Source organism: Thermobia domestica, chromosome 10 (assembly GCF_964235325.1).
Source record: "Thermobia domestica chromosome 10, izTheDome1.hap1.1, whole genome shotgun sequence".
Classification (NCBI taxonomy): domain Eukaryota; kingdom Metazoa; phylum Arthropoda; class Insecta; order Zygentoma; family Lepismatidae; genus Thermobia; species Thermobia domestica.
In genome coordinates this window covers 239,479,970-239,502,454 of record NC_137463.1, presented here as the reverse complement: position 1 = coordinate 239,502,454, position 22,485 = coordinate 239,479,970, and the positions used below count along the sequence as shown (strand labels likewise).

The window sequence follows — 22,485 nt, the reverse complement described above, 5'->3', positions numbered from 1 at the left end:
GAAATTCTTGTTTGATTAACTAACATAACTTTATTTATTCCGTCTTATGAGGTATCTAGCAGGTTTACTTGATTGGTATATATATATATATATATATATATATATATATGATAAAATGTTGGCCCCGTAGATACAAGATATCTAACTTTTGTGTTCTTTGTTCTGTTTTAGGTTATTGGCCCGCGAGCAGTGGAATTAGATCGTTTGGTTGAGCAAATGACTGAATACTATAGACTTGAAGAGAATAAACAACTTCATATTTTAAATGAGGTAAACAATGTTTCGTCTTAAAAGAATAATCATTACAAAGTTAAGCTTCAAGAGCATACAAATAAAAATAAATTCAAAAATAATATTGAATATATACGGGGGACGTTCAAGCTATAACTGGAATTTCTTTTTTTTTTTTTTCTGTTAGAGAAGACAACATGCGAATCAGTTACTGTTCTTTTCCGAGATACTCCCCTATGTACATGCACACACTTGTCCCATAAGTGTGAAAGTGCCCGTATCTCTGCGGCATTGAATTCTTTAGAACGATCTTTTAGCCATTTCAGCACACACGTTTTGACTTCGTCGTTTGTATAGAATTTTTGTTCTTCAGAGGACCAAAAAGATGGAAGTCGCAAGGCGATAGATCGGGGCTATATGGGAAATGGTCTAGGATCTCCCAACCACATATGATAGGCGGTGATAGGCGAGACGTTTTCCCTACACTGCTTCTGGTCAAACGTTAGCATTCTTGGGATTCATCTGGCTCTGCAGGTGTTTGTGGCTGGTCATTTCCACGCTTCACATGCTGCTGTTTATTTTCGCACTCAAGCCTCTCACAATGAGTTGAGTTAATTTTGAATTTAACGCCCCTTTCAGCAGCGAGACTATATAAGACGGGACCTACTGATTAACGTGGAATCCGAGCCACATGAGCTCCCGCCGGGAATCGAACCCGGTTCTCCCACTCCAGAGGCGCGTACGCTAACCTCTTAGCCACGAAGGAGCTCTAATTGCTCACATTGATACGTCGATTACTGAGAGTGAGCTGCTCCACCTGACAAATGTTGGTTTCGTTGACTTCAGTAGCTCGTGACGTACGGGCCACGTTGAGAACGAATTCTCTTCCTGCCTTGAATTTTGAACACCACTACACTCGCGACTGAGAGAGAGTTTCTTCACCATATTGCACACTTAATGTTCTGAAGATTTTAGTAGGGTCTTCCTGAAGGAAGACGCGAAACTTGGTGATGCAGCGCTACTCCACTAGGGCCTCCAGCTCCACACTGCGAGTCTTGTTGCTGTCGTCCATCACCGCTCTCTGAGACTCTTATCTTCTTAACTGCCCATTGTCACGGAAAAGTGTCATGCCTACCCTATCACAGGATGGGACACGGACGCCAAGCTGCGCACAGCAACACCTGGGGGAAAAGGAATTACGGTTATAAATTAAACGTTCCTCGTAATTTTGTTCCCTAAGAACATACTTTTACTATTAGAAGCATGTTGTATTTCGCACTCTCTTGAGCTTATCTTTATGACAAATTCCACTTAGGAAATAAAGAAAAGATTGGAATTTAAATCATGAAAATATAAATCTTTAATCCTTGTTTGGCATTTATTCCTCGTTTATTGAACTATTTTTATCTAGTAGCATAGCAGAACCGTACCTAATACTTTAGAACAATATTAGGTACATACATCAGTATTATGTAAATCCTACAAAGTGTGTAAGGATTCCTTTTAGATTGTTTATAAAATACTGAAAATCAAAGTTGGTGTGTTTCTGAGTTACAAGCTTTGCAAAGTGTATAGAAATGAAACTACATGGCACAAACACTAGAGAAAATGGTGTAGAATATGTTATGTATTAGATAGAAATTCCCAATTCGAAACGCTAGAAATGCTAGGCAAAAGGAGTTCATTTGGTATCTTTTTCATACTTGACAAGGCAATTTGCGAAAATTGCAGGAAATAAGGATATAAAATTTAATTTATGTTTATCTTGCAATGCCATTCATCTTGGCAAATTGGTTAATTGTAGTTCTATTTCCTTTTACCTAACTGAGGTCTACCAATTGAGAAATTAATTTTAACCCTAATAGCACTTCTCATTTTTACAAATTGGAACTTGCTCTTGTTTAGATGTGGCCATTGCCATATTAGATTAATTACCCAATATTACTAAATTCTTAACAAACAATTCTCTCACAACTAGCATCTACTATATTACCTAAATTACGTTTACCAATTACAAATCTAATAACTAACTAGATATTTAATGGGCAAATTTTCTCTTAATAATGAGGAAATGTATCATTATTAGGTTTTCATGTTTTAAATTGGAAAAAAAAATCTTTTGAAACTTAAAATAAATATCCGTATAAGAAGTTATCGCTTATTCTCTATATAAAGTAAGACCAGCAAAAGGAATTACTATTATATTTTAGAGATGAATGAAGGAGATCGGAGTCCGTGACTAGAGAAAACCTATCAGCTGACCAAGGACACTTAAATCTCTATTAGCCAACAAGAGGCAGCTTCACAGAAATTAGGTGATATGCCGAAAAAGCACGCCATCTATCAAAAAAAAAAAAAAAATTCTCTTTCCTTATTTTATTAATAGGGGAACATCTTTCGGACACAATATACAGTAAATCTTACACCAAGAATCAAATATTGATCAGACATTTGACCCGACAACGATGAGCAACCTAATAAAAAATTAAAAGAAGTAAACAAGGGAGAAGAAAAAACTTGTATAAAATCCCGAAAAAGTAAACTGAATGATAATCTGAAATAAAATAAATCTTCTTCAAATCGAAGAAGAATGTAACGTAGACGACGAATTGACCCAGAGAATAGAAGAAACTAAGGAGGTAATTTTAAAAAATCAATGAAAAACAAAGACGACACAATTGCAATTATAAAACAATATCTTCTGGATCAATGAATTGCAAAATTTAAAGAACAAAACAAGAAAAGCTAGGAAATTATATCACAACACTGCATAACAACCTAAGAAAGAGAAGATTAAACAAATATAGAAGCTGACAAATATAGAAGAAACCAAATGGAGAATATACTAAGAACTGGGAAGAGACTGTGACATACTTTATGAACACTTTATTGTCTCAAGACAACACTCAGGAAGATAACGAAACGCAAGCACAATTAAGACTGAGGGTGACTCGTGTGCAAGATGAATACAGGAACTAACAAATCAAGAGATATCATATAAAAGATTAAAAAACAAATAGACACCAAGTCCGGATTGTATAAAACCAGAAATCTATAAAAAGAATGCATACAAATGGGCGCCATATTTATGAAGGGTATTCAATTTGTGTTTTAGAAAACGACAAATAGAAAGATTCAAAGGTAATATTTTTTTTTTTAAGAAATGTAATAATAAAAAGAACAACGACCCGAAACCATAACAGACTTATGTCTGTTAAATATAATAGATAAATTAATGGAACGGTCAATAATAGAAAGGATAAATCGAAAAAGGATTTGACCAAATGGCGTATTACAATTTGGTTTTAAAAAAACGGAAAACTCAGAAAATGCGATTAAAAGACTAATGGAATAAGAAAAAACTGAAAAGTACCAAATTGTAATATATGCAGACATAAGCGAAGATTTCAACAAGTTATGGTGGCCTGCTTTTTTTTTCAAAGAATTAAAAGAACTCAAACCAAGCAAGACACTATACACGATAATGTTAAATTACTGTAGCGAAATAATAAGATAATAATAATAATAGTAGGACCAAAATGAGAAACTGCATAGATGATTCCCGTAAAGGAGAAAGGACAAGAAATATCATTGTAAATCTAAAACCACGGAAAAGCGTGGAAACTGTAAGCACAGACTAGAATATATTTTACGTCGTGACCAGTTTAAACGCGCCTAAAAAAACTAAACGAAATTGACGATGATAAATCCACATGTGGAGGACAGCACACACCAGAATAAGTGTTTTGGGAATATGATATATCACAAACAATAAAAGAAAATAAATAAGACAAGAAGAAATTGAAACAATAATAGAAAATGACCACAAACTCAAAAAGCTTAATGAGCTCCGTGGCTAAGCGATTAGCGTACGCGCCTTTGGCGTGGGAGACTCGAGTTCGATTCCCGGCGGGAGCTCATGTGGTTCGGATTCCACATTAATCAGTAGGTCCACGTCTCATACAGCCTTGCTGCTGAAAACGAACGTTAAACTCAAAATCAACTCAACTCGAAAAGCTTAATATGATAGTTAGATATGTTTTAAGGAAACAAAGACAGGATCAAGGACGAAATAGATAAAACTAAAAATTTTTATACTCGAAAATGTTTTATATACTTAAGTCTTTGAAACAAAATAAAATCTGATAAAGAATAAATTAAACTATGATGAATATGATGAGTCTAAAACTGCATTTTTAATGTGTAGTGTAGGGTAGTGTTTCTGTTTATTATATTATTGTAATGTGTTTTGTTTTAAAAGAGAAAACGAACAAATCTTCAGAAAAAAAAAGAAAAATGGAAAATAAAATAAAAAATAACTTAGATAACTTGAAAAAAATAGATGAAATAACAAATAGGAAATCTGATGGTTCGATTTACTTCCTCAAACTTTTTTCTTTGAAATGGAAATTATACAGAAAAAACTTTAAGAAAAGCGTAGTTTTATGAAACTTCCTTTTCTCTTGTCAGCAGTGTTCTTGTGTATTTTGTAACATACAGGGTGGTCCATTTATAATGATAATAGTAAATATCTCAGAAATCGTGAAAGGTAGAGAAGTGAAATTTTGCACCAAGTAACTATAGGAAGAGGGACAACGCCCTCGATATTTTATGACATCACCGAATGAACAGCGTTGCCAACCCAATATAAAGTTATGTTTTTCACATGGCAAACGAAAACTTAAAATACCATATTTATTATTCAGTGTTGCAAACTAAGGATGTTATAGTATCACAAACATCCAAAGTTTGTAAGTTTCTATCTCACGTGCAGCACAACGAAGATGGACAAGATAATGCACATGGAAAGTACCTTAGCGTTGGATACTATGGTCACGTTATGACTTGTTTTGAATGAATAGGGACTAAATACCTGTGTGGTTTGCAGTGGACGTACAAAGTATTTTGCCGTTTGCAGCACTTCGATATCTAAAACCGTTCCGGAGATATGATAAACATTGATAAAGTCCGCAACACTGTTGAAAATAGCGTATTTGTGGACTTTTTTTTTCCGTAATTACAAGTTTTCGCTAAACATGATTTAAGCAGTGTTTATCATATCTCCGGAACGGTTTGAAATATCGAAGTGCTATAAACGGCAAAATAATTTTAAACGTGCATTGCTCACCATACAAGCAACGAGATATGATACTTACGTAAGCACTTTTTCAGAATAGAGCCTTTCAAAACAATTCAAAAATTTCAAGCCCTGTAACTTCGTTCCTACTCATTCAAAACAAGTCATAACATGACCATGGTATCCAACGCTAAGGTATTTTCTATGTGCATCCGTCCATCTCTGTTGTGCTGTATGTGTGGTAGAAGTTTCCAAACTTTGGATGTTTGTGATACTATAACATTCTTAGTTTGCAACACTGAATAATAAATATGGTATTTTAAGTTTTCGTTTGATTTGAAACACGTAATAATCTGACGCAGTGCCATTTAAAAACATAACAATATTGGGTTGGCAACACTGTTCATTCGGTAATGTTACAAAATATCTAGGACCTTGTCCCTCTTCCTATAGTTTCTTGGTGCAAAATTTCGCTTTTCTGCCTTTTACGATTTCTGATATATTTACTGTTATCATTATAAATGGACCACCCTGTATATATACATACATACATAAATAAAGTAACAAAACAGAAATTATAGGATGACTTAAAATATTAGATGTTATCCTATAAAAAAAAAAATAAAATCCCACTTCACTTTGACCTGTGGTAAAATGAAAGAGAAGAGAAATACGAAAAAATAAAACAGTATATAGAGAGATAGAAAAAGACTAAAAGAGACAGTCGAATCTGCCATTAATAAGACCTTATGAAAAGGCAAAGCAAGGGAAAATTGAGGCAGAAAAAATAATTACATCTTATAGAGCCTAGGCTACATGAGACGAGACCTACTTCAAGGATTTATTTTCTTCTTTCTTCTGAGGCATCGTATTCGTCCAGATACGAACTGAAACCACAGACATACACAGAAAGTACGAAGGAATATGCCCTGTTATCACAAACATGCTTTTATTTGCTACTAATATGAAAGATGTCTAGTATATTAGTAAGATGACTAATTTTATAATATTTTCAGATCAATGTTGGCCAAATTGTAGCAGCCCCGTTTAGTTTCGACGATAAGTGGTATCGTGCAGAGGTGGTGAATGTTGAGGAAGATGAATACGACGAGAGTGAGACAAAGGTTTCCCTCTATTACGTGGACTACGGAGACTCTGGCTTCCAGAAGAAGAAAAATGTCTTTGAACTAAGGACAGACTTTCTTCGATTAAGGTTCCAAGCAATTGAGTGCTTGCTTGCCAAAGTTAAACCCAGGTACATTGACAACTAATGATAATTGGAGATGATAGTTAGGAAGTAGTAAAATGGTTGAGAGATACTTGATTCGTATCTGAATCTAGCAATATCTTTGATCTCCTCTCAAAGCGGGACAAAATAGATTTAAGGAGGAGTGCACTCACTTTGTATCTTTTGTCATATCAGTAACTTGGAAATAAATAAATCAATTAGTTTTGTTTTCCTTAACTTTTGAGAATATGGTTTGTTCTGTTAGGTTAGATTAGAGTTTAGTGCTCCTTTCAGCAGCGAGGCTATATGAGAGGTGGACGAACAGTTTAAATAGGATTCGAACCACATGAGCTCCTACAGGGAAAGAACTCTACATCAGAGAAAACTGTATTACGAAGTCAATCACAAAAGGTGTTGGCTGGATATCCACTTTTTCATACTACCGTGCCTATTACGTAAGGCCATGTATTTACTCATTCTTTCATTTTGTTGTGCGTAAGGTTGGGAACAATTGTACAGGTTTACAAAGTGTGTAGTGCAAAGTCTTGGATGTACTCTATTTCGATTTTTTTTTTCTAAAATCGCAATGTTTTCTAATAACTACTGTGTTTTCCAACTGGTAAATTTGAATGAAGAAATTTATTTCGTCATTAACCTAGATGTGAAAAAGAGCTGCGGCAAATACATGTATTTTTTTTTAAGTGAAAGAAACATAGATATTGCTAAGACTAGAACTTTTTTTTAAAAAATAAAAAAAAAAATTCTACAATTGTCATTTATTGGGTCGATGTATAAGCTCCTGCGGTTCTGATATTTTATTTTTATTCTCCTGTTCTGTTCAAATTCAAATACAAATACAACCTAGACATAACATTAAAATAGTCTACGAGTCTAACAATACATTGCATACACATTCAAGAACTTGCGCCATTTCCTGCGTTGTTTGACGAGGATTCTCATGAAGCAACTCATTCAAGCGATTTTCGTCAAAATCTGAAGATTTTCCAGAACGTGGATGATCAGACAAGTAAACCGTCCTGCTCGAAAGCGGGAAAACCATTTCTGTGCTGTTCTTTCAGCAATTGCTTCAGTCCCGTACCCTGCACAAATTATTCTCGCAGCTTCTGCTGCACTGGATCTTCGGTTAAACTCGAAGAGTAAAATGTGACGGAAATGATCACTTTTCTCAACTTGACATTCTATATTAGTTTGTCTGAAATGTATACAATAATACTTTGACAATCACGAAAACGTGTGTTTCACAACACACAAATCCAAACTACGGTGAAACAATGGAATAATGATAAACAATCGCTTCACGCCGCATTATTGCCAACCCAAAAGAAAACCGCACGAACTTATGCATCATGTATTAAGTAAGTATTATCTCACACCGGTCCAGACTCCTTCCGTTAACCCTAGGAACAACAAGGTATTTTGGGTTACATTAAAAAGCAATGGGTGTGGACCTCAGAGGTCTCCCTCTTGGTGTTTCTAGGTTTAATATAGAAAAAATTATTCCAGAAGTGATTTTACAAAGAAATGGCTGGGAGAGAAGGTATGAAGCTAATAATGAGTGGTAAAATAACTTCATCTCTACATATAAAAGAAGAAACCCTGACTGGTTGATCAAGGCCAAAGCCAAATCGCTTAAGCTACGAACTTGAAATTTGAAGAGGGCATAGGATTTGTGGTCTAAGGTCCCACTGAGGAAGGATTTTTTTTTTTTGGAAATTTGATGGAAATGAAAGAAAGAAGGGTGGCAATTATCTTAAAACGACAATATCTCTAAATTTCTGAAGGGTAGAGGCATGAAATTTGAAATATAAATTTCTCAATTAAAACAATTAGACATGTGTTTCAGCGTTTTTTGATATTTGCCCCAGAATGGAAGGAAAAGGGTGGGGTTACAATTGTCATAATTGGATGGCCAAATCTGGAAATTCGTTAAGATTACAGACATGAAATTTGGTATATTTAGATCTTCTATTTAAAATAATTAAAAACGTGTTTTACCGTTTTTTATATTGTCTCTAGAAGGGAAGGAAAAAGGGGTCGAAAAAACGGGTCGAGGTTGCAGTTGTTAAAATAACATGGCCATATCTCGAAATCCCTTAAGAGTAGAAACATGCTAATTAAAGACGTGTTTCAGTATTTTTTTATGTTTCCCTTAGAAGAAAAGAAAACATGGTGGGGAGGTAGCAGTTTTTATAAGAAGTTAGCCATATTTCGAAATTCCTTAAGATTAGAGACATGTTAGGGATGTGAAAAGTGCAAGGTCGTAAACCGAGCAAATGCAGGGGTCTGTGGGGCGAAGTCACCACCCAGCCTAAGACTAGTTGACATATAAAACGAAATATTAAAGAGAGAATAAAAGAACACCTTAGAATTTCTAGGAATAAAAAATATTCAGAGTTAGAAAATATTTATAATAAAATATTTAGGATACTTTTTCCTACAATATACGCAATAAAAATAAGAATAGTAGTTAGAAACGCTGAATATGCAGTCGTCATCTTCATCGAACCTCATTTACTTATATAATAATAATAATAATAATAATAATAATAATAATAGTGTATGGTGTAATTTTAAAATAACTATTGCGTACTTCTCCGCTACATAGCCTCATTCAATCTTCTGAGGTTAGCTGAAGATTTGTAGCCGAATATTTAAGGAATTAAATTTAATCATATATATGTACAATGTTGTCAGGCAAGAGCACTTTGTCATTTTCTTAGTGCATCTTGGAGGAGTTATTTTTACATTCATTTTCGCTTTTTTTTTTAGTAATGGCAGCGTCGAATGGTCAGAGGACGCATCCGACCTGTTTGAAGAGATGAGCTATGCAGCACAGTGGAAGTCCTTGGTGGCGAGGGTGGAATCCTACAAGGAGGCTAAACCTAGTGGCCCTGGGGAAAGAAGGAGAAGGGAAGGAAGCCCCATTCCTTGTGTAGAGCTCTACGATACTAGTATGGCACAGGTATTAACTCAGGGTTCTGTTTATTAATGTCTCGTATGTGTGTGCGTGTATGTCATGACTTGTTGATTGCCTCAAGAACACGATGAAATGGAAATCGAATCAAAGCAGCCTCCATCAATGAGAGCGCTTTGTTTAAAAAGAGCTTTTTTTTTTTTTTTTTTTTTTTTTTTTTTTTTTAAGCCCACGAACAGAGAACTTTACCAATGCAGTTAACGTGGCTGCAACAGCGTTGCCATTTCCAATGTAATTGCACTTTTAAAATTGGACAATTAGCCTAAAGCCGTTAGTACACTGATCTATAGACCTGTGCACTCTTGATAGGTAAACCCATCCATTAATGATAAAGAATCCACGATTGAGCGTGTAGTGGCTGCTTTTGATTTTAAATGACTCGTGTGCAGTATTTATAATTATTTAAAAAGGGTAAATGAATGGTTTTTAATAATACACAATAACATTACAGTCGCCAGTAAGCATACTGCCTTACGTAAATTTAAAACACACACAAACTATAACACGAGTTCAATATTAACAATCCTGTATTATCACATTGAATTTCCATTATTATTTGTTTTTGTTGTTACACGCTGGTGTCTCCTATCTACATTCTATAAATACGATATTGCCTTCACAGTCACCTGAAGTTTTGAAGCCAACGAGATTAGGTTTTATTTTGTTAAAATACCGTATTTATTCGATTATAAGCGGGCACTTGATTGTAAAGCGGCCCCTTGTAACCAGAAAAGATATTTTTTAATGAAGCTCATTAATGAAACTTGCAGACAGCAGGTATAAAATTACTATTTCTTTGTCACTGTTTTCGTAAAGCATCATCTTTTTAAATCAGGTTGTCTACTGATATTGGAAATACTTGAATTATACTGGAATTTAATTTTGATCCACATACTGGAAAAATCATGAAACTGGTAATTTGTCAACAGTACTTTTTTGTAATTGTTTTAATAGTCTTAGAAACAATTTTGTATCCATTGAGATTGTAAATTTTTCCAAAGCAATGGGTGGAGTGGAGGGCTGTGAGGGGAGTTGGGAGGCCCCTTAGAAATGTTTAAAAAAATCATTGTATTTCAAAAAAATCAAGGCTAACTTAATTTATTAAAAGTAAAATATTCTTTTGATGGTAAAATAATTACAAACCTGAAATCATCAAGAGTGTGATTATTTCTAAAAAAAAAAACTTCATTGTATTAGGTACAGGAATTTTGCTGATAGTTATACTGAATATACTGGAAATATACTGAAATTTTGAAAATGAAACTCAGTAGACACCCTGTAAATCCACAACTGATGATTCTGCACGCCTATCTATGCGATTCAGCAATGGATACAAAATTTGCAGAAAACAAAATATCATTGTCAGTAGTTGGTAAATAATAAATTCTGCTAAATTAGTATGATTTGTATGTAAAGGAAGGAGCTTACTTAAAGATATACATATATATAAAATTTGCATTTCTTTTTTGATTTACGATGTAAATTTACTTGTGGAGGTTTTTGACGATATTTTTCGGAACTTTTTAGTATTATGTCGATATACACCGATATGTCGATGTGTAGAATGTTGTCTGTATCAGCCGTGTTAATGATACCGATTGTAATCCGAGGCACATTGTTTGAACCAAGGAAAAAAGTACAAATATTTGGTCTAGGAATTAATTCGTGCGGTTGGTACGCACACATTGAAGCTGTAGTACAAACACAAAATACATAAATACCTTAAGAAAAATATTGTCCATCGCTAGCCACCACTTTCGCCCATCTGTCAGGCAATGTACGGATTCCGTGGCGAAAGAAGTCCTCATCCTTGGAAGCGATCCAGTCAGAGACCCATGTTTCGATATCTTCTGAAGAAGTAAACCGCTGTCCAATCAAATCGTTGTTCATGCAATCGAACAAGTAGTAGTCCGAAGGAGCAACGTCTGGTGAATACGGCGGGTGGGGTAAAACTTCCCATCCGACATTTTCTAAATAGGTTTTCACCGGTTTTGCGACATGTGGGCGAGCGTTATCATGTTGAACAATAAGTTTATCATGTCTGTTCTCCCATTCTGGTCGTGTTCTGGCCAGAGCTTGCTTCAAACGCATTAATTGTCGTCGATAACGTTCTCCATTCATAGTTTCACCCGGTTGCAGCAGCTCATAGTACACCACACCTTTCATATCCCACCATATGCACAGCATAACCTTTGCACAGTGAATATCTCGTTTTGGTTGTGATGGACCTGGTTCACCTGGTTTCACCCAGGCCTTTTTTCGTTTAGGGTTCTCGTAATGGATCCACTTCTCATCACCCGTAATAATTCGATGCAGAAACCCCTTTCTGCTCTGTCGTTGAAGCAGCAATTCGCAAATGGTTTTTCGTCTTTCAACGTCTCTGTCTTTCAATTCATGTGGAACCTAATGTGACATCTTTTGAATCATTCCCATGGCTTTCAAGCGTTTGGAGACTGTTGTTTGATCAACGCCTAATGCTGCTGCAAGTTGTTCCTGCGTTTGACACGAATCCTGCTCGAGCAATGCTGTCAATTCTTCGTCTTGAAATTTTTTTGGCTGTCCAGCTCGCTCTTGGTCTGCCAAGCCGAAATCACCACTTCTAAACCGTGCAAACCACTTCTGACACGTTCGCTCAGCTAGAGCATGATCACCATACACTTCCACCAAAATACGATGACTTTCAGTCGCACTTTTCTGCATGTTAAAGTAATGCAGCAGGACACCCCGCAAAAACACTTTATCAGGCACAAATTGCGTCATGTTCACTTAACTACAAACTGGTGTTGTTGACGCTTTAATCCACTGCCCTATACTACGAACGATACGCGATGACAGGGGTTTGCAACACATGTGTGGATACACGGAACTGTGGGACGCTCCGTTCGTTGCGCCATCTCTTGTCCACCCGCACGAATTAATTCCTAGACCAAATAAATAAATAAATAAATAAATAAAGTCGACTTGCAATGGGATATTGTAATAGTATTAAGTATAATGTTAGTTGAAGATGTATTTTACTGACTTCTCTCTTCCTCTTAGGACGTTAACATCGCGGAGGCGTTAGTGAATCAAGGATACGCCGAATGGGACGAATTGGAATCAGCACGTCGTAAGAAGGAAGCGAAAACAAAGGAGAAACCGGAACAAACTGAGAAAAGTACTTTCAATGGAGTTAACCATGCAACCAGTTCACCCAGACAAAACGGGAACTCTTCATCTTCCACGGAAGTCGATAGCCAAAGCAGCGGTGTTACGGGCAGTGGGAAGTTATCAGGAACTGTATGATATCTTCGATGTTAGAAAGACGTTTGCCATAACGTAGATTGGTTTCCATTTAACAAATGACAGAGTGCCATGTGTTGACGGGGATATTTCTTTTTCCATGACGAGTGTTGGTGGTTTGGTTCTGAAAACTATGATGTTTTCTTCTAATGTAAAAAAGAACATAATAATAATAATAAAAGAAGGATTGTTGTGTTCTTTAGAAAAGTGCTTTGATGTAGTTGCGCTGAAGATAATGCTTTCTGTGTTCTTTGATTTTTAAAATGTTTTTTATTACGTAGATGGTTCCTGTCTTGTTTAATAATTGTGTTTGTTTTTAACTGTGATGAAGTTACCTAAATAAACTGACCTATTTTGCATAAATAGGGTATATTATACAATATAATTACATTCAAAAATAATTAATTATTGTTTTCAGTAAGAGTTCTCGGGCAATCAGCCAGGTGAAGATGTTGATATGGGACGTTTCGAATGCATTCGAAACATCGGATGTCAGTATCTTCACCTGGCTGATAGCCCAAGAACTCTTACTAAAATCACGTTGCCAAGAAAATTCAGTTCTTTCTTCAATTAATTGGTCTCTTTAAATGTATATTTAAGTCTTAAACATTAATGATTAACGTTAGAAAAAGTAGGAATTTTAAATCGTATTCTATATACAGACTATTTGCTACGTTATTTAGTTAATCTATAACTGAAGAAACACCAAGTTTATCGTCGCAGAAACAAAAGTCTGCCATTAGATCCTTTTCTGTTCAATTCATTCAGAGTTATTTTCGTACCTTCTTAAAATCCTGTTTTACATTGCCTTTCATTCTTGTCTTTGACTGTCCGCAGATTTCGTGACAGAAGCCTATGCACTTCACGCTGTGTTTTCCATGCAAATGACGTATTGTCCTGCCACCTAGCGTTCGAATTCCACATATATACAGTAAAATGGTAGAATTATGAAGTCAAATTTATTCTTTGATAACAGTTCAGAATAAAAAAGTAATAAATTTATCGACTCAACGATAGTCTTCCCAATGTTTGTTAAAAAATCAAGTTTAATACGCAGTAATTCTTGATCCCTACTTCAGTGATTGACTGTTCGTCTTTAATCAATCAAAAGTAAGCATAATTTATACACAATAAGGAAACTAAACGAACTTATTGTCTTGCGTATTTTAAATGTTCACTGTGCGATCTATGCTTAACACGGCCAGATTGTATCACATTCCTGTCACTTTGCTGTGCATGCTGGTATAAATTTCTGCAACTGCTCCAGTGATTTAACGTAAGGTTAAACAGTGTCATAGCAATGTAAGAATAGATTTTTTCTTTTACTGGAATAGCGCAATTCCTAGTCTATTGTAGCAGTAATTTGATAGCATAAGTCGTGCTAACTTCTTGGGTCTGATTCTTCAATGATATGTCGACTGTAGCTTGTATTCCATCCTTTTTATATGTATCTTCTTGACTTGAATTATAAAATATGCTGATATCGTGGATCATCGACCATTTAGTAAGTAGTCAACAAACTTTTGAAGAATTGCCCGAAGATTTCAGCAGGATTAATGTGCTAACAGAATTAGCGTTGAAATAAGATAGAAATTACGTTATTCAGATAAAATTCGTATTATTTTCACATAGAATAAGCGTGAAGTTGCAGACGTTAACATGTCGTAGCAGTTGTAGTTATATACACCGATCCATGATGAAGTCTGAGAAAGAAATGGTGTGAGGATATCTGGGGACCCTTGTGGTCAATGCGAGACTTCCTAATCTCCCACAACTGCAACTATCTTGATTGCGGTATTCCTGAACGTCACGGTGATAATGCGGTGCAATACCATTCTGATGAAAGATGAATTAAATGCTGTCTTCGTCGAATTGTAGGCCAGCATGCCCAGATTAATTGTACAGTCCGCAGCAAAAAACCTGCAACATGAGAATGTAAGTTTATTTTGAAACGACGCAGTTTTTCGCTCCAAAATAAGTGTGCAGGGGAGGACACCGAGGTTTCTGTGGCGTGATTCGTGTCACTTAGACGTTCTGTTGATTCCCGCGCTATTAAACGTAGTTTCACAATACACTTACATGCTCATGTTGCAGGATTTTTGCTGCGGACTGTACCCATTACAGGAGGTTCACGGAAAAGGAAGATACATAAATATTTCAATAGGAAATACCTGGAACATTAACTTTAGAGATAACACGTCTGTGTTGCAAAATTCCATGAGAATGTTTTAGTACCTCAAATCCTCACCTTTTGCTTATTCACTTGCTCAGAAATATGTGATGTTGCTTCGTTACTAAACACCAACACTTCTGCTAAACCATATTCTTTCATAAAATATGGCAAACTCTGAGAAAGACATTTGAAAGTCTGATCTTTACAGAGCTGGTAACAATTGCAGTTGATATTGCTTCATTATCACAGGTTTCTCCAGAACTTGCACTTTGTGTTTTGCTAAATACCTAGTTGTTATCCTCTTCTCTGAATCCATTTGGTGGCCTGTGTTGGCCTAGTGGTAGAGTCTGGCCTCTGGGGCGTGAGGTCTCTAATTCGGTCCCAGCTTTGGTCAACTGGGCTTTGTGATGGATAAACACCTTTTGTGCTAGTTCTCTCGGGATTCTCCTTTTTTCTGTACTTCATTCTATAATTTCTCCGTTATTACTATTTCCCTTAGCCTCGGAGCATAATCGTGGGACGTTAAAATAAAAAAAAAATCCACTTGTGTCTTTGTATATTACTGGTCACAAAAGATTAGACTAGCTTCCAGTCTTAAGTTCAAAAAGTTAAGCCTAGATCCTTACGTCCCTCGGGTCTCCTTACAAGGAAAATCGACTCTTCGTTCATTCTGTTACAGAGCAACATACGTATTCTCTAATAGGAATTGACCATCTGGACATTGTCTCCATATAAATATTCAAGTGGCATGTAGAAAACAATTATAAATATGACAAAATAATAATAATAAAAAGTGACATAGTACTTAATATGATATTAAAGCCTGTGGGAAGTACACCATAAAGAGAATAGTAACATAAACAGATGGACGAGACTATTAGACATTTGTCTTTGATCTAGTGGATAACTTAACGGATTCGCGCATCAATGTTTAAGATGGGTTCGAATCCTGTCTGCAAAGGTCTTTTGTTAATAAAGAATCTGATTTTATTGTCAAAGAGCATTCATATTTATGAAGAAATTTATAAATATGTTACAGCTATAGAATATTGTTATGTGTCAGTAATTGGAATAGAACCCTGACTCTAATACCACACATATATCATTTTGTAACTCAGAAATTAATGAATATACCTTAGCTACAGGGGCTAATCGAGTATATGCTCTCAATGAACTAACCATTAATCTCAGATTTGCAGGTAATTCATCAAGTAGGTAATGTCTTAACTCATAAATAAAACTACACACGCCAGGTGAATTTAATATCCAAAAATGGTGCTGTAGCCTATTTAAAGGATCATTTAGACAATGTCTTAACATACTCAATTAAGAAGCAAGATTTTGACGATAATAAGGATTTTGTAGTTAGAGTCGAATGTAGGCAATGCGTTTCATCAAGTCATGAGCCAGCTCTGTACTCACCAGAATTCGTTCAGCGAGGACGACGGAGTCGATCTTGCCTCTTTAAATACTAGCACACACTGACTCAAGTTCTCTACCATTTCAGTCCATCTTCCCTTCCTAGTTTTGGTGGCGTGATTATTTTCCCGCTTACCTCAAACACTTGCAACGATTTTCCTGGTTGCTTGAAGTAGGAAGCATTAATGTTTTAGGTCATCACATTGCTACATGAGTATTATTCCTTATTAGAAGGAACGTTCTATCTGTACATAGTTTTATGTTACTACATAATTTCCTTAGTTGTTCTGAAGATAACTGGTATTTTCCATTTAAAATTTGAATAATTTACAAAGTGTTATGATCATGATTAATCAGGGTGGCTATCGGTCACGAAAGTCGCGAAAAAGTCACGAAATCAGAAAACGGTCATGAAAGTCAAGAAAAAGTTACGAAATTTAGCTTTTGGGTCACGATTTTTTTTATCTGTACAAATATAAGTACAGACTAGAAAAAAAAGATATATAAAAGATCAAAATTCACCACCAAAAATGTCTATGGTCGGCTTGAGACGCTACCAAATCGCAAGCAAACCACGCTTATATCGCACGTATGAAAATTCAACCTAATTTGCACCCAAATTCGGTCTTGAGAATGCTACGAAATTTTATGGCTTGGTAAAGAAAAGGCCACGAAAAAGTCACGAAATTTCATTTTGGAATTTTAGTAGACACCCTGTTAATTAAATATTTTTTCCCCTTCACCAATTAATTCTCGTCATGTTACAATATAGTACATTGCAATATATACACAAGTGTCCAAAACTTAATCATAATGACTGTTCGAGTACATAGAGCACGAAGAACGTAAAGAAGTCTCACCAAGTGGAACCACCTACCAACATATCACACGTTAAGGCCACATTAACACGGAACAGGCCAAACAAACATGGTAGAAGGGGTCACACAACACAAACTCAAAACTTGGTACCAAAATACACACTACCACGAAAACACTGTGAAACGTCCTGGCGGCATCGAAAACAAGTTAATATGGGATATGGTCGCCCCGAACAACCATAAATGTCTGGCAACCACGTTCCATGCTCATGATCAGGTTGTTGAAGAGCTCGTGGGGTAGCTGATTCCGCTCCTCACGAAAAGCAGTACATAGCTCCTGGTGTGTCCTGGGGGCGGCTGGTGGGTTTCAACACGTCTTCCTAATGCTTCCCAAGCATGTTCAATCGGGTTTAGATCCGGAGATCGCGCTAGCCACTCGATACGTTGGATATCTTCCATCCCTAAATATTCTTCCATCAGTTTGTCTCGATGGGACGTGCATTGACATCCATGAACAGAAACTGTTGGCCAACTTCGCCCCTGAAAAGCTGCACATGGGCATGCAGAACCTCATCTCTGTAACTCTGGCCATTGATGGACCCAGTATCGAAGATGTTCAGGTCAGTACGACCATTCATCATAATGCCTGCCCAGACAAATACATCACTACCACCATACCGATTCCTTTTCCATAATATTCTTGGGATGTAAGCGAGTACCCTGTTCGAGCCAGATCAGAGTGCGATGGGAATCGCTCTGGGAATTGTATCGGAATTCATCCGTGAACAGTACGCGGCCCCATTCTTTGGGGTCCATTGGTGATGTTCTCGACACCACTGTAAACGGGCCCTTTTGTGTGCTTGAGTCAGTGGAACGCATGTTGCTGGTCGTCGAGCATACAGACCACTGCAATGCACTGGCTCTCAGTCTCCGATACACAGGTGGCGTACACTCTCACCCTGAGGTGGTTGCAAACTCCACTGACACTTGTCTTGCAGGCATGGTACGATTCCGAAGCGGATAACGGCTAGGTATCGGTCCTGTTGTGGAGTTGTCATTCGTGGATGTCCTCCATGGGGCCTACGGCTGATGTCTCCGGTGTCGATATACTATTTCCACAATATAGACACGACACTTTATGGCACATTGATGGCTCGCTGTACTGCTCTCTGTCACATTTTTCTAAGCTCCCAATGATCCGGCCTTTGGTAAAATCATCCAAATGACGTGTTTGTGTCACATTCCATTAATCTATTGCCACATTCAATTCAACAATACCCTCCGCTCACTACAACACTCCACTCATTGCACACACGGAATGAGTTTATTTCGAATCCAAGCACTAGTGTTCGATTTCTTCCCGTAGAAGGCCTGATAGACGTTTGTCATAAACGGTTCAATGCTCCTCACAAGTAATACACGCCATCCACAACAACTGTGCTCGCGATGCCCTTCCCGCACTTTACATGCAACGTCTTGCATTATACTTAAGTTTTGAACACACATATATATATATATATAGGAGAAAGTCGGACAAAACCGGGCCCAAAATTGTTTTTACTTGTTCCTCAGCATCGATATGGATAGTATAGCTTGAACTCGTTTTCAAATGCTAAATAGATTTGTTATTGACACAAAAATGTTTATTTCAGTGGAAAAAACTCATAAATTCGAGAGCAAAAATTTTTTTCAAAGAATATGCAAAAACCCGGTTTTGTCCGACCAGGCTAGACTATACTAGACCAATATTTTTTTTTAAAAACAACTTTAGGTCACGACTTTGCTCAGTCTAAGAATAAACATCACAAACAAAAGTTTCATCATAGTAGTCCACATTGCTAGAAGTTTCATGTGCCCATCCTTTACAGTTAAGACACTGTATCCAGCCTTCTCTAGATTTTGATCGGACATACAATTCATTACAAGAGATACAAGATTCGTCAGTTTCCTTGTCGTCTTCATCTGATATTGAACTCGCGAATTCTATTGCTGGCTTCCTTTTCGTCTTGGTTTCAACAGGTTTTGAGTCAAGGTCCTTAAACTATTCACGCTTTCGGTTTTTCGTTTCTTGTTTCTTAGCTTTTTTCTGTTTCTTCTTGCTCCAGTTCTCGCTTATAAGTATACGAAGTAAAAATGACTGTCTTCCTTCGCCTCTTGCCGAACATATTCACAACTCATGGGTCTTGTTGCACTGGAGGAGGCATTAATTCTGTTGGTGATATTGCAAAAGAAGGCACATTACTGCCTTACAGAGTAACAAGATGGCTGATCATCGACTTGATATTGTATCTTAGCCAGTTTTTGAAGCAATGGTATCGTATCTTGTCCTTAAGTCGACGCCTTCACTAGGTCTGTATTCCCTTAGGTTGTTGACCTTCATTTGCTTGCGCATTCATCACATTTAATGTAGGTTGGCTTTCTGTGACTTTATGTTATTCATCCAATGCTTTTGTCCTGTTTATTGTGACGATTTCAGGCTGTCCAAGCAAAGGATTCTCGCCGATTACCGCTTCATCGTTAGGTTGCACATTCAATGAATTGTTCATGGTTGATGCATCAACTTGAGGTGGTTCAGGAACAGTTGATTATCACCAAAGGGACGCCAAACTCCAATACAAAACACTAGTGTTCACCCTTAAACAGAATGCAATATGGAAAGATGTTCATCCTAGAAACTAATTCTTTAGTATTTGATGCAAAGAGGAGCATCATTTGGTGAGGTAAGGGGCAATTGCCTACCCTGAGTTTGAGATGTAGGTGGTGTAACAAGCGATTCTTCAGAAATACGTCCAATGCCTGTCTGATTTGATGCCGCGATTTATAGAGACTAATTGCATATTGGTTTCTCAAAGTTAGATGTGTTATACATTCATCCTTTTAGTATAGTCATGTAACGAACCTATGGTATAAATTTCATTCTATTCGCACGTCTTTCTTGGTTGGTTGGTTTGGAGTTTTCACTTTCAGCACCGGGGCAATATGAGTACGATCTGATTCACATGAGCTTCTACTGGGAATCGAGCCCGGATTTTGCACAACAAAGGCTAGTAGGATAACCAAATAGTCACAAGGAAGCTCGCGTTTCTATTGGTGTTCCAGTTTTCACCACAAAAATTATAACACTCTAATACTCATGGTTATATGGTTAGCGTATGCTTATTCGGCGCAGGAAACCCGGGTTCGTTTCCCGGTGGAAGCTCATGTGTTCAGATCCCATGCTAATTTATAGATGCATGTCTTATATAACTTTGGTGCCCAAGCCAACCAACCATCTAATACTCCATTTGGCGCGGGAGACCGGGTCCGATTCCCGATAAGAGTTCATGTGGTTCGGATCGCACGTTAAGTTGTAGGTCCACTTCTCATGTAGACCCGTTATTGAAATGGAGGTTAAACTCGAATCAACAATTCTAATACAATAAACAGAAGTGTGTAATTCAAATACCTACTTAAAAGTTGAGAAGCGGGATTGAGAAGTTGACTACACAAAATTAAAGAAAAACAATCGTACGGTACTTTTATTTTCACGGCCATTCGTAAAAAATGTTACAGAGGGGAAAAGTCAGGGAACTCTGAATTCAGCCTTTTTGCTCTCATTTTTCCCAGGATACTTTGCGGTCGGTGTCGTCACCTGGAGGTATCGCCAAGGATGTTATACTGTAAAGTAGATGATCTGCCCACACCACAAAATCGTGAATCCATACGTCATAACCTTACATATCCTATGATTGGTGATTTTCTTACCTGTGAAAGGTTATTTCGTGTAATTTCTTCTCATTCCTATTTGTACACCCATATGTGCAGCATGTAACCATTGGATAATATACATCTGAGGCAACGACTTAAATAAAAATTAACGAGAGACACACTACATGTCTACATATGAAGATCGCATTGTTTTGAGCCAACATATCTGGCGGTCATTCAGTTACCTAATAGGATGACAATACATATGGGCAGATCGTCCCTCTATTTTTATAACATCCTTGGGTATCGCGACGTATCATTTAAGAGAACAAGTGAAATATTGCATACACAATTACCCTAGTTCGTATACTGTTGCAAGATGGGCGAAAGTTTCTCCACAAGACGTCACGGATAGGGAGCCAATCAGAACGCTAAACGCAAACTGGGTTTACCTGTTATTTTGTATATCTTGGGGAAAAGTTACTCTGCCAGGGATGAAGAATCTTTTCTTCAGGGAAGATAAATTTTTGTCAAGGGAGAAATCTCTGACATTCCCCGTCGATTCGCATACTGCAAAAAAGAAAATAAAGAAAGAAAAGGAAGAAACTATTCAGATATTTCAGAAACTAAAACTTTATTAACACTAGAAGGACCAAAATTTTTACCTCCCTAGAAGTACCGAGCCGTCATTTTGACGGCTATTTAAATGCAAGAGATATACATCATTTTTCTTTGTATTTCTCTTATTTTAGCTTTAATTTAATATGTTTAATCGACTAGCTTATGTTTTATGTAAGTTTTTGTCGTGATATAATACAGGGTGATCCACTAAATCCCGTCAATGCATAAATATAATATTAATATCGAAAGTTTGTTCACAGGACAGTGACATGAAAAATTAAAATAAGGGAATAATACGTACATTTCTACGTATGAAATCCTTTTTTTACTAATCACGTGATCACACTACCTGCCCTGTAGACATTGGCTGGACCATTTTTCTTTAGCACAGACCCAGTGTATAATACACCAAAATCATTATATTTATTTCAAACTTTTTATGAATGGTGAATGAAGGTGAATTTACATTTTCAATACATTTTTATTTCAACTTTTATGCACTGAACTCAAGAGAGAAATACTTTTCTCGCGTTTACACTTGTGTACTGCGAGTGGATTTTCTGATTGATATCCATAAAGGTTTGTAGTGAACATATTCTTTTCTTTCTGATTCAAGCACATTTTGGAAAGTTCTCTTCTATTTGGACGCATACTACCAATCAAGGTCAACTGTTTCTTTTTCAAATATTCGGCTAATTTTTAACTTGCAACTAAGGTTATCGCATGCAACATTCAGTCCTCTGTTGAGAAAAGAATCCGTCGTCTTCAGAACAATATATTCGCCTAAAGTTCATTCAACGAACCTTCTGACCCTGATGTAAACATTGCAGAATTTTATTACTCCGCCAGTCACCGGATGATTGGCTATCGGTCAGCGCTTCTTTCGAGAAGCACGTGCCTTGTACCCTGTCGATGTTTTACTTATTCCCCGCATGTGACCATATTGTTAACTGT

General features: G+C 36.7%; 1 protein-coding gene across 1 annotated transcript in view; it reads left to right on the top strand.

Moving 5' to 3' along the window:
• The window catches only part of LOC145663121 (tudor and KH domain-containing protein homolog), a 43,317-nt gene extending 30,141 nt beyond the window's left edge, over positions 1 to 13,176 (top strand). The window contains exons 8-11 of the mRNA XM_081729406.1: positions 172 to 270; positions 6,325 to 6,563; positions 9,327 to 9,519; positions 12,571 to 13,176. Of these exons, the coding sequence (XP_081585532.1) occupies positions 172 to 270; positions 6,325 to 6,563; positions 9,327 to 9,519; positions 12,571 to 12,816 (777 nt within the window). The 3' untranslated portion in view covers positions 12,817 to 13,176. The remainder of the gene's footprint in view (positions 1 to 171; positions 271 to 6,324; positions 6,564 to 9,326; positions 9,520 to 12,570) is intronic.
• The last annotated feature ends 9,309 nt before the right edge of the window (positions 13,177 to 22,485 follow it).